Source organism: Crocodylus siamensis, chromosome 5, assembly GCF_052110815.1.
Source record: "Crocodylus siamensis isolate JL-2025a chromosome 5, ASM5211081v1, whole genome shotgun sequence".
NCBI lineage: Eukaryota > Metazoa > Chordata > Crocodylia > Crocodylidae > Crocodylus > Crocodylus siamensis.
Genome location: NC_143399.1, coordinates 205,788,199 through 205,800,030, shown reverse-complemented (window position 1 = coordinate 205,800,030; position 11,832 = coordinate 205,788,199). Strand labels below are relative to the sequence as shown.

The 11,832-nt window shown below is 64.5% G+C and overlaps 1 protein-coding gene and 1 pseudogene across 1 annotated transcript; both read right to left on the bottom strand.

Annotated features, from left to right (window-relative positions):
• Positions 1 to 5,873: 5,873 nt before the first annotated feature.
• On the bottom strand, positions 5,874 to 6,302 carry LOC149865214 (histone H2A, embryonic-like). Its single transcript, XM_090049827.1, has one exon. The coding sequence runs from the start codon at positions 6,300 to 6,302 to the stop codon at positions 5,874 to 5,876; it is 429 nt and encodes a 142-aa protein (XP_089905953.1).
• Positions 6,303 to 10,978: 4,676 nt separating this feature from the next.
• LOC149865213 (U2 spliceosomal RNA) lies at positions 10,979 to 11,158 on the bottom strand (annotated as a pseudogene).
• Between the last annotated feature and the right edge of the window lie 674 nt (positions 11,159 to 11,832).

Below are 11,832 nucleotides of genomic sequence, written 5' to 3'. Positions count from 1 at the left end.
CTTCTTTGGATGCAGAAGCTGCAGATGTCGGGGAAGCAGAAGCAGCTCCGTGGGTCCCAGCCTCCATTTCCCAAGGATCGGACGTGGTTCGGACGGCGTCAGGGTGTGGGGTAAGGGTGACACGTCCCCGCCAAGGGGAAGAAATGGCCACCACCGTCTGGGGGGGGTCCTGCTCCTGGGTGTCAGACGGGGTGTCAGCGGTCACACACATACCTGGCACACGGTGCAATCGAGAGTGTGCTGGGGACCCCCACCAGCGGTTGTGCAGGTCACACCCATCAGGACTCCGCCGTGGGGGCGCAGAGACATCTGAACAAGGGGCTGGGTGTCAGGAGGGGGCGGCTGATGGGACCCCCCTGTGCCTTGAGGTACCGGTGACCGTCGAGGATGTAGGTGCTGCTGGTGGCGTGGCAGCAGGAGCTGGACCAGGGGATGCAGGACAGCGACACCAACCTGGCTTCTCTGGCGATGTCCCGGCTGGGCTCCCCGGTTGAGAATCACTGTGCTAGGGCAAGAGCTACCTCCTGGGGCCCAGGATCTGCCCTTCACACCGCGGCGAGCCTCGCTTCGCTGCACTCATGTCGATGCCCGCGTTGATGCCATTGGAAAATGCCCTCCGGACCCACCAGGCAGGAGCTGCGGCAGGGCCGAAACAACCCCGGATGGGCCAAATAGACAAAGTGCAGGAGGTGCAACAGAGGCACCAAGGGGTGAAGTGACTCACTCGAGGTCACCAGGTAGCTCAGTGGCAGAGCTGGCACTAACACCCTAATAGCGGAAGAGCAGCTGGGAGCGGTGAAAACGCATATCCCTGGTCTGGGGCAGGGCAGCCCTATGCCTGCGCTCGCTCGCACGGCCCCCCGCTCTGCCCCTCGCCGCTAAACCGGGTTCGCTTGAGGCTCTCCGCCCTGGAGGAAAGCCTCCCGGCTGTGATGCAATGACCAGCCACCTACCCACCACTCGCCCCCAGAGGTGTGAGCCCTGCCCATCTTCGGGCTGTTGACTCTGAAACCTACTGGTGGCACAATGCAGGGCAGGTCCCTCCTCACCTCCAGCCAGCTCCCCCCTTGCTCCCAAGAGCAGGGATGCTGCCTATTGGTGGGCCGCCCACCCAATCCTGGCGCAGCAGGCAGCCAGGGGGCCAATCGGAGCGTGCCGGGGCGGGGCTATGTGCTGGGCAGTGCCTGGACCATTGTGGCTGGGATGCGCTGGGGGCGCGGCTCCATCGCTCCAGGCAGCCCCGGGCTCCACGCATGGTCCCCACGGCCCTGGCCCGGCTCTGCCCAGCCTCGCTCGGCCCCTGGGGCCGGCTAATCCCCGGCTCAGCCCCGCGGGTGCGGGCAAAGGTAGGGGCTTGCACGGGTGCGTGTGGGTGCTGGGCTCCCGCGCGTGTTGCATCTCCCTCCTCCGTCACCCCGAAACTGCCCCAGCTGGAGCGCATCCAGCCTGTGGGCGCTGGCTGCTCCCTGGCCGCGGCAGGCACCTGCAGCACCAGCCCGCTCCCCTCCCCGGGGCCACGCACGCCCCCCGGCTCAGCCTGCGGAGCCAGTTCGGGGTTTGACGCTGGGCCCACGGGCACCAGGCATCACGGGGTGGGGCGTGTGCTGGGGGCGGAGGTATTAGCACCGCTGACCAGGTCAGGCTTGCGTCTGAGCGGGCTCTCACGTGCATCCTTGAGTCCTTTCATTGCCCACCCGGAGGCCAATCTCACACCTCGCTCAGTGGTTTTCCACCTCTTTCGACTGGAGGCGTCCCTGGTTACACCCCTCAGAAAATGCCGGCTCATTTTTTACTACAGAAAAAGGCCAGAGCATGTTTATGCTGCAGAGCGCTCGGCCAGGCCGCCCCGGGCCCGGAGTGGTTTTAACACTGAATTCCTAGTTGAGATCTAGTTGGTCCAACAAGAGACCAGATTTACCCAAAGGCCCTTGTCTGCCTATGTCCTTAGACCAACACCAGTTGAAACCTCTGGGTTTATCGTGCATGTCGTGCGTGCACACCTAGCCGTGCTAATACCGCGTGGCACCAGCTACGAATTGCACTGAGCACAGGATGTTTCAGGTCACGGCGACGTGCGAGGGCATCGCCGCCCTTTTCTCCCAGGGGCAGCGGCCCATTTGGGACGACGCGGGGAAGGAGGCGCGTCGGGACGCGATGAAGGAGAACTGCCAGCGCCTGTCTCTGCTGGGTAAGAGCTTGTTGTTTTATGCGGGGCCGTGTCCCTGGGGAAGTGGTCGGTGAGAGGCTCCCCCCTGCCCACAGCAGCGTGCGCGGACACGGGCTCAATGCAAGGGCAGCGGATCCGTTGTCAGGATCAGCGCAGAGCTGAGGGGAGGCTCTGACACTGAGTGCATGCACAACCCTGGTCATGTCACTCAGCCCAGCATTTTCACACTAGGGGGCCTGAGATTTGACACCTAAATGCCATCTCTTGGCCCCTGTGTACCTTGTTCATGCCCCGCCTTCCCAGCCAGGATTCAGACACCGCCACGGACCAGATTAACCCCCGGTGCAACTAAGCAGGAATGGGCTGGGCCTGGGATGTTGCTCTGTGTCGCACACAAGGTAACCCCCGGGCATCCCTTCCCTCCCAGCAGGTGCCTGGCCCAGGAGGGACGCGGGGAGAGACAGAGATCGCAAAGCCGCTTTGGAGAGGCAGGAGCCTGCTGTGCTGCCCCTTAGCAGCGCCCGAGAGGAGGAGGTGTCCCCACGTGCAGAGATGGAGCCGGACAGCAGTGCCGGGGGCACCCCTGAGCGCGAGCAGACACCCCCGGGGGCAGTGGGCCGGCACACTGCAGAAGAGCTCAACCACAGCACAGCCCACAGGACCCGGGCCCAGCTGGTCCGGGCAGGAGCGCACTCCTACGTCGGCAGCCCCAGGGGCAGTCCGGGCCGAGCCGCGGCAGGCGGGAGCCGCGAGGGCGTCCTGCCGAGGAAGGAGCGCAAGGAGCTGTCGCTCCCAGAGAAGGTGCGGGTGCTGGCCATGCTGGACGGACCCCGGGTGTCGCAGAGCGAGCTGGCCCGGCGCTTCGGCGTGTCCCAGCCCCAGATCTGCCGCATCCTCAAGAACAGGGAGCGCATCCTCAGCGCCTGGCGCCAGGATGCCAACCCCGGGCGCAAGCGCAAGCGGGGGGGGCCCGGCGCAGCCTCCGAGGCTGCCCTGCTGCAATGGGCCGAGGGCATGCGAGCTGGCCACCCTCCTGCCCCCCGGCCGGAGCCTGCCGACGCGCCGCAAAAGCCCGGCTGGGACCCCGCAGGGCCGCAGGAGGCCGAGCCGCCCCTGGCTGTGGGCTGGGCCAGCACGGTGCTGCCTCACCTCCTGCGCAGCTACGCCGCCGCGGACATATACAGCTGCACGGAGACCAGCATCCTCACCAGGGCCCTCCCGGGGGGGGCAGCTCCATGGGGGAGGGGGCCAGGAGCCCGCGGCCGCCTGAGCCTCCTGCTCTGCGCCAACGCCGACGGCTCTGACAAGACGGACGTCCTGGCCGTGGGCCGGCGCCCGGCCCCGCGCTGCTTCGAAGGGGTCCGGCTGGCGCACATGCCCTTGGGTGTATCGGGCCAGCCAGCAGGCGCGGCTGACCGCCCCGCTCTTCGTGGAGTGGCTGCAGGGGTTTGACGCGGCCGCACGGCAGCAAAGGAGGCACGTGGCGCTGCTCCTCGGCCCCTCCAGCGCCAAGTCCGCCCCGGCGCTGTCCCACGTGCGGGTGCTTCCCCTGCCCCCCGCCCGCCCGCTGGACCGGGAAGTCGTGCGGTATTTGAAGGGCCTCTATAGGAGGAGGATGCTGACACGGCACGAGGGGCTCCCCGCGCTCCCGACGGTCTCGGACGCTCTCCACGTGCTGGCCCAGGCCTGGAGGGAGCTGCCCCGTGCAGTGATCCAGAGCAGCTTCCGAGCTGCCGGCTTCGGCGTGGACCGTGCCCTCCAGGCTCCCGCGCTTGGCGCGGTGCAGGCGCCGCGGCTGGAGCGACTCACGCTGCTGCGCGAGGGGCCGGACGGGGTGGGTGCTACCGAAGGGGTCCTGCTGGGCAGAGCAACGGCCGGTCCAGCAGACGAGGAGGAGGATGACGAGGACGACCCCCCCGCGCTGCCCTGCCCCTCCAAGGCAGAGGCGATGGAGAGCCTGGGCAAGCTGCGGCGGTACTTGGAGTGCCACGCCACGGCCCCAGGCCTGCTGCACGCCTTCTACCAGCTGGAGGACGCGGTGCACGCGGTCTGCCCCGGCACCCTGCGAGGTGAGGCCGCAACCGGCCAGGACTGAGAGCTGGCACCGGGCTCCTGAGCGCTGCCCAGACAGCGACAGCGACAGCGACAGCTCCTGGTGCTGTTCCCGGAGGGGTTTCCCCCCTTTGTGCCAGTCACTGCCCCATAGAGCTTACAGTCGGCTCGGAGGAGAGAGGCTGCAGCAGTGCCGCTGAGGGTGGGCGAACACAGCACTTGGCGAGGGTCTGTGGCAGAGCTGGGTCCCAGGTGTAACATACCCCCCTGCACCCACAGGGGTGAATCTGCCTCCACCACAGCTCACAGAGCTGATGGTTTCAACCCTGCGGGCCCGACAAGCTCCAGCTGCTGGGCTCGTCTTCTCCACCCCTTTCCTGCCAACTTCACCCCGATTCCAGCGGGACGCGGTGTCCTCTGTCCCTTCCTGTCCCAAATCCTTGCAGTGCACGGCCAGCAGCTGCCGTTCGGTGCTGGGCGCGGACCCCGGCTGCGGTGAGGGCCCTGGCATGAGTCTGCGTGTCCCAAGGGGGACGTGGACCAGAGGCAATTAAACAGCTCGTTTGCAATGTGTCCGCATGCGCCTGACTGCCCCGTTCAGCTCAGGGCTCCTTGTGTGGAGCTGGACGAGAGGGTCCAGCAGCGGGGGGTAGAAAGGCCGAAGGGGTTGGGGTGCAGCTGTATGGGGAGAGCTGGGAAGAAGCGGGGACGTGACAGCAGAGGGGCCGTGGCCACGTGCCGTAGACCCCGTCAGACCCTTCCTGAGCCAGACAACAGCCCTGGCAGCTCACGTCAAGAGACGCCGTGTGTTATCTGGCTCTCCCGGAGCAGCTTGTGCAAGGGTTTCAGTCACCAAGGATACCATGAAGGATCTGTGTTACTATGGATACCGGCCCGCGGATCCAGGCTGCAGGGACATCCTCTGAAGGGCGGAGGAGAGGATGCCCTGGTCCCGGGCATGGGGCTTTCCAGCTGCTACCGCTCCATCCCACACAGTGGTCGCTGCCTGCACGGCCCTCCCGAGGGGTGATTCCCAGGGTGTGGGAGACCCCCCCTAAGGAAAAGAACCAATTTGGGGCCCGAGCTAGGCAGTTGCTGAGGCTTGTAGCCCCCCATGGATGTCAATGGGGAAGGGGAATTTAGCATTGCATCCCTGGTCACGAAGGTCCCAGAGAAGGTGACATGAAGCCACCCTGTCTCCCCCGGTGAAGCAGTTTGCAAGGCAGCTCCCTGGGGACCTCAATGCCTGTCCCAGCCTCGGCAGCATTCAGGGCTTCCTTCCCCCGGCTTCGAAGCCACAAAGCCCGAGGACATCCCCCGCCATGATGCTGAGCCAGTCTCACGCTCTCCAGCGAGACGGGGTAGTGATGTCCAGTCCGGACCTGTGGCTGTGGCTGTGGGTGCAATTGCTGGGGCTCCTGCCATTTGTGGGAGGTCTCAGTGGCTTGGGGGAAGGGGGCGGGAGGCTCCAGAGAGCAGGGGGATGCTGTGGGCACAGTCCAGCCCCGGCAGGGTGTCTGTACCATGCATGGCCCAGTAACCTCCCCCAGGCCAGAGACACGAGGCCCCAGAGGGTGGGAGGAGTCACTGTGGCTGCTTCTGTCTCCTTTAATAGCCCCTGGATGGCTGTGAGGAGACACATCCAAAGTGGCTGCTACGTCTCCTGCGGGGCACGGCCCCCCGGCGGGCTGGGAGCCCTGCTCCAGCAGCATGGCCGGATCCTGGCGCGCAACAGCAGGGCCCGGGTGCGGGGCAGGACCCCGCCGGGGAAGACGGTCTCACTGCCCAGCAGCAGTTTGCGGAGGTCCTTGCTCTTCAGGGCGGCCAGCCGCAGGTGCCGCGGGGCGATGACGCTGTCCTGCCGGCCTCGCGCAGCGTCCCCGGCCCAGGCCAGGATCTGGGCCGTCAGGTACTGGGTCACGGCAGCCAGGTAAACCAAGGCTTCGCCTTTGATGCGCTTGATGCGCAGTCTCTGCCGCAGCATGCGCTCGAGCTGGTCCACGGGGAAGTGCAGCTTCTGCGGGGACGCCCAGGATGTGACCTGTGCCGGGGACGTCTCGCTGGCCGTGTCCTGCCGGGACATGAGTGCGAATCCCTGCAGCAAAGCCGTGTCCCCGGCTGTGTCCAGCAGCGAGGGGCCAGCTGCGCTGGGCCCGGCCGAGCCTGGCCCATGGTGGAGCGGGAGGAAGGAGGAAGACAATGTTCCGGTGGGCCATGTATGGACCAATCGGGAGAGCGGTCCTTTATGAGGTCACAGGGGAGCTCCATCTCTCTGTGATGTCACTGTCGTCAGTGCAGCCCTGGGGCCACGGGCAGGCCCAGGGAGGTCTTTCTTCACCAGTCACGTCTTGTTGCATCCACACCCGTTGTGTCCGGAGGGGTGGAAGGTGCCACCCTCCCCCAGCCAGAGCTGCCTGCCCAGGCGGCACGGCTGGGTGCTGTCCCTGGACACCCCCGTGCAGTGCGCCACACCGCAAACAGCTGAACGAGACCCAGCAGCAAACAGACCCTGAGGACGGCGTCTCCCCTCCCAGGAGCTTCACAACAGTGGGTGCGTCCCGGGCCGGAGCAGGGGCCCACGGTCCCTGGGGCTGCATCCGGGCAGGACCCCGGGGCCCCGTCCTGCGTGCTCGCTAGGAACCACGCTGCCCCCTCCTCTCTAGTTATGCCACTGCTGGCCCTGCTTCCCGGGTGGTTCCCAGCCTGGTTTCGAGGCTGTCCTGCCTCCCGGGGGAGACGATGCCCCTCCAGCACCTTGTGCCTCCACAGCAGGCTGTGCTCTGGGGCCCTGGCTCCCAATGGGTAGAGCCGCCTCCATGGCCAAGGGGCTTCCCCCGCCCCAGCACGCCCTGCTCTTCCCTAGCTCTGCCCCGGACGCCAGCTGCCCCCTCTTGTGAAAGCCCAACCACCCTCCTCCCCTGAGCTGGGTCCTTCTTCCATATCCCTAAACACCTGAGATCCCAACAGCCCACCGCGTCTGTCCTCGCCACCACCCCTTGGATGCCCCCGCGGGCCCCAGCAAAACCCCCGCCGACCCTCGTGCGCTGTGTGGCAGGAGCCCGGTTCCAGCCTGGGCCCAGGGCACATCTCCGGTGCAAGGCTGCCAAACGCAGCCTGGCCACACTCAGTCCACAGCCAGTACACAGCACGGTGCTGTCTTGTGCGGGGCCGACAGGCCCCAAGAGCCTCTGCCCGCCCACGGAGAGCAGCGCTGGGAGGCAGGCCGCCCCCAAGCTCCCCCCGTGCCAGGACCCCCGTATGAGATGCCGAGCCCCTAGGTACCAGCCAGCTGCTGCAGGGCTCCGTAAAGGTTTCATGGCCCCATTAACACGGACATCTCACTAGAGCGGGCTGATGTGACTGAGCAGAGCCGAGCCCAGACGAGCAGACCTCCTGCGCCCCGCGGCCTGGCACTCGTGGCCAGGTCGGGCACCACCTTTGGTGTTGAAACGACCGGCGTGTCAACGGGCACAGACCCGGAGCACCCCATCCTGGCACAAGCACCCCGACGGCATCAAAGCATCGCTCTCGCCGCCCCGCTCGGGGGCTGCTTGGGGCGGGTAGAAAGACCGCAGGGAGGCTCACGACCGCCCTGCGAGCCCGAGCACTTAGCGCAGCAGCGATGCGCTCCAGGGGCAGCGTCACGACTGGGCAGGAGCGTCGTGGGAGGCTCCCGCGAGCCGGCGTCGTGGTAGCAGTGCAGGCGGGCCGCGGAGCCGAGGGGGACCTGGTGCCCGACGGGCAGGCAGCGGAGGCTGGCCTGGGTAGCTGCCCAGGGAGAAATGCTATCGTGCTGGGGGCCTCCTTCCTTTCCCCCGCGCCAGGCTGGGCCACGGGTCGGTCCCGCCGGAGCAGATCCCCTGCCTGGCACGGCAGCCCTGGCTGCGATCCCGGCTCAGCTGCTCCCGTCCCACCCAGCACCGGGCTCCGTTTGAAGCCCAGATCATCCCCGCGCCCCCGGGGACTCTGGCCTCACCCGTGCCAGGTACGTTTCCCACGGCCCCCAGCAGGAAGTGGGACCGGGGCCTTCTGGGTGGGAAGTCGCAGCAGACTGAGATGATGCCGGCTCTGTCGCTGCCTTGCACCGCTGGCTGCACAGCTGCTTGGCCCCAGCCCCCAAAGCCGGAGGCCGTTCAGCTCAGGCTGGCCCCTGGCTCGCTGCTGCAATGCCAGGTAGATTTATTTTCTTTTTAACATTTTGATTAACAAATCCAACTGATCGAATCAAAAATGCAACCTCTGAAGATGCCCCAGGCCCCCACAGCACAGGTGGGCGTAGACAGCTGGCCCCCATCACCCACGCGCAGGGCCGGGGTCAGGCCGAGCCCAAACGAGCCACACCGACGTCCGTCCCAGGGGCAGCCCCACAGCGCAGCACCAAGGGCGTCGTGCTAGGGCTCCAGGAGCACGAGTCCAGCCCCGCTCCGGGCTCAGGCTGAAGCCGGCTCCCCCGTGCCCGCCTGAGCGGGCGTCCGTCACGTGGGCGGGAGAGCCAGAGGCAGCGGGATGCGATGCTGGGCCCACGGCTGCCGTGTGCGCTGCCGGCCGCAGAAACGGGCATCCCTGGACCGCGCTGCCGCGGTGGCTGCCAGGCCCAGGGTGACCGGTAGCTGTTCAGAGAGCGGCAATAAAAAGTCCTCCTTCAGGACTCTGTGGGCAGTCAAAACACCCCCAGGGACCGCTGCTGTCCAAACGGGGCAGCTGATGACAACCGACATCCAGGAGAAAGCTGATCTTCTCAACGGTTACTTTGCAGCGGTTTTCCACCAGCCTGAGGGGCTCACCCTGCCTGAGAGGACGCAGGATTACCGGGGAAGGGAGATCACGTGCCTGTGACTGGCACGGATCTCGTGAGGGAACCGCTCGCGAGGCTGGGCATCCACAAGTCAGCTGGCCCGATGGCACGCACCCCAGAGTGCTAGAAGAGTTGGCGGACATCGCAGCGCGACCACCGGGAGGACACGCGCGAGCTCGTGGCGCTCAGGGGAAGTACCCGAAGACCGGAAGAGGGCCGGCGTGGTGCCTATCTTCAAGAAAGGGAGGAAGGAAGTTCCAGGGAGCTACAGGCCCATCAGTTTGACCTCGACCCCTGGATAATCTTGGAAAAAATGATCAAAGCAATCAGCAACAACAGGCTAACGGACGGTGACCTTCTGAGAGATGGCCGACATGGCTTCATTGCGGGTAGGTCTCGCCTGACCAACCTCGTTTCCTTCTATGACCCGATAACGCATCGCCTGGACAAGGGAGAAGAGGTTGACGTCATATATTCGGGGTTCAAAAAAAGCCTTAGACTTAGCATCCCATGATGTCCTCATGGAAAAATTGGGGAACTGAGGCTTCAACAACCTCACAGCCTGATACCAGGCTGGGGAACTGGCTCTGTGGTCGGACCCAGAGAGTGGTAGTCGATGGGACCGAGCCAACGTGGCGCATGGTGGCCAGTGGCCTCCCCCAGGGTTCAGTACTTGGACCGCTACTCTTTCATATGGTCACAGACAGTCTGGATTCAGGTGTCAGAAGTGGGCTGGCTGAGTTTGCAGATGACACCAAATTGTGGGAAAGTGCGCTCATGCCGGAGGATGGGCTGGCGATCCAGGCCAACCTGGACAGGCTCGCAAGATGGGCGGATCAAAACCTGATGACTTTCAACGCGGAGAAATGCAAGGTGTTCCACCTTGGGAGAAAAAACCCACATCATACTTACAGGCTCGGCAGCGCTACACTTCACTAGCACCACGACTGAAAGAGATTTGTGGGTCATGATTGACCACAAGATGAACATGAGCCACCAATGCAGCACCACAGCTGGCAAGGCAAATCAAACTCTGGCTTGCATCTACTGATGATCTCGAGAGAGTCCAGAGGAGAGCCATGCACATGATTATCGGTCAAGAGAATGGGCCTTACGAGGAGAGACTGAGAGGCCTGGGACTCTTCAGCCTGGAGAAGTGAAGGCTCAGGGGGGGACTTGGTGGCAGCCTAGAAGTACATCCGGGGTGTTCATCAGGAACCGGGAGAACAACCGTTCCCCAGGGCACCGCGAGGGAAGGCAAGGTCCAACAGTCACAAACTCCTGCAAGACCGTTTTAGACTGGACATTAGGAAAAACTTCTTTACCAGCCGGGTCTCCAGAGTCTGGAATAGACCCCCCCAGAAGTGGTGCAAGCACCTACTGTGGACATCTTCAAGAAATATTTGGATGCTTATCTTGCTGGGGCCATCTGCCCCCAGCTGACTTCCTGCCCTTTGGGCAGGGGGCTGGACACGATGATCTGGCGAGGTCCCCTCCAGCCCTAATGTATGAGCTCTATGAAGAAATATAACTGTAGATAACAGTGAAAATAAGGCACACCAACTCGGGTGCCAAACAATTAGTGTGAGCAGTACCAGGCAGCTGAATCAAGAGCAAAGTTATAAATGCTTCTACACAAATACCAGAATACCAAAATAAAATGGGTGAAACGGTGACTTCAACATAATAGTCATTTCAAAGACTTGGTGGAAGGATGCTGTGGCAGAATGCCATCTCTGTCTCTCCCCAAACTCTGCTATCAGGCTGATGACCTAGCTGACAATTTGGTTACCATGCTCACTGCAGAGGGGGTGCAAGAAGCTTGGGAGATCAAAATCAGATTATTTTTTCCTGCCACCAAAATTCAGAAAGAAAATCACCAAGGTGAGATTCAGTGGCGAGCAGGGCAAAGTGCTGCACCGGGGAGGGAGAAATCCTTTTTTTTTTTTCTCTTTTTTTTCCTGTTTTTTTGCACCAGTCCTGGAAGCGCTGCTATCCCAGGTCAATGCATGGAGCGGATGAAGCACGCTCCGGTTCCACCACCCAACACCAGAAAGAATCTGCTCAATATAGACCTCCAATGGAGGCCATATCAGAGACAGTCACCTGCTACACATACTATTAGTCCAAAGCCGAAAAGCTCACCCGCTGGAGAGACACAAGGGCAGGGACGCGTGGCCAGGCCGCGGGCCAGCAGGGGCGGAGCGGGGGTCACAGCAGCTCCCCACTGCACCCACGTGGGCGAGCGCCCCTTCGCCTGCCCCCGGTACGGCCGGCGCTTCGCTCAGCAGGCCAGCCTGCACACCGCGCACTCGGGAGCGCGGCCCTTCCGGTGGCCGCGCCGCTTAGCCCAGTGCCTCGCCCTGGCCCAGCACCAGCTGCGGCACTCAGGCGAGCGCCCGCACGGCTGCACCCACTGCGGCAGGCGCCTCGCCACTTGCACGGCGCTGTGGGCCCACGGGCAGGGCCACTGCGCTGGGGGGGCCCCTGCGCCTGCCCCCACTGCGGGCACCACGTCGCCACGCAGAACGGGCTGCGCTACCACCAGCGCGCCCGCTGCGGCAAGGGCTTCGCCACCGCCTCCTACCTGGCCATCGCACCAGCACGTGCACTCGGCCGAGCACCCCTTCGCCTGCGCCCACTGTGGGAAGGGCTTCCAGCTCGCACCAGGTCACCCATGCCGGGGAGAGGCTGCAGGCCTGCCCAGACTGCGGGTGCCGATTCGGGCGCCGGGCCGCGCTTGTGAAGCACCAGTGCACACTCACCGGGGAGCACCCGTACCCTGTGCCCAGTGCGGGCAGCGCTTCGGTACCCGCAG

What these genes read in the sequence shown, in the direction of transcription:
- LOC149865214 (XM_090049827.1), bottom strand. Translation starts at nt 6,302, where the DNA reads ATGTCCCGGCAGGACACGGCCAGCGAGACGTCCCCGGCACAGGTCACA.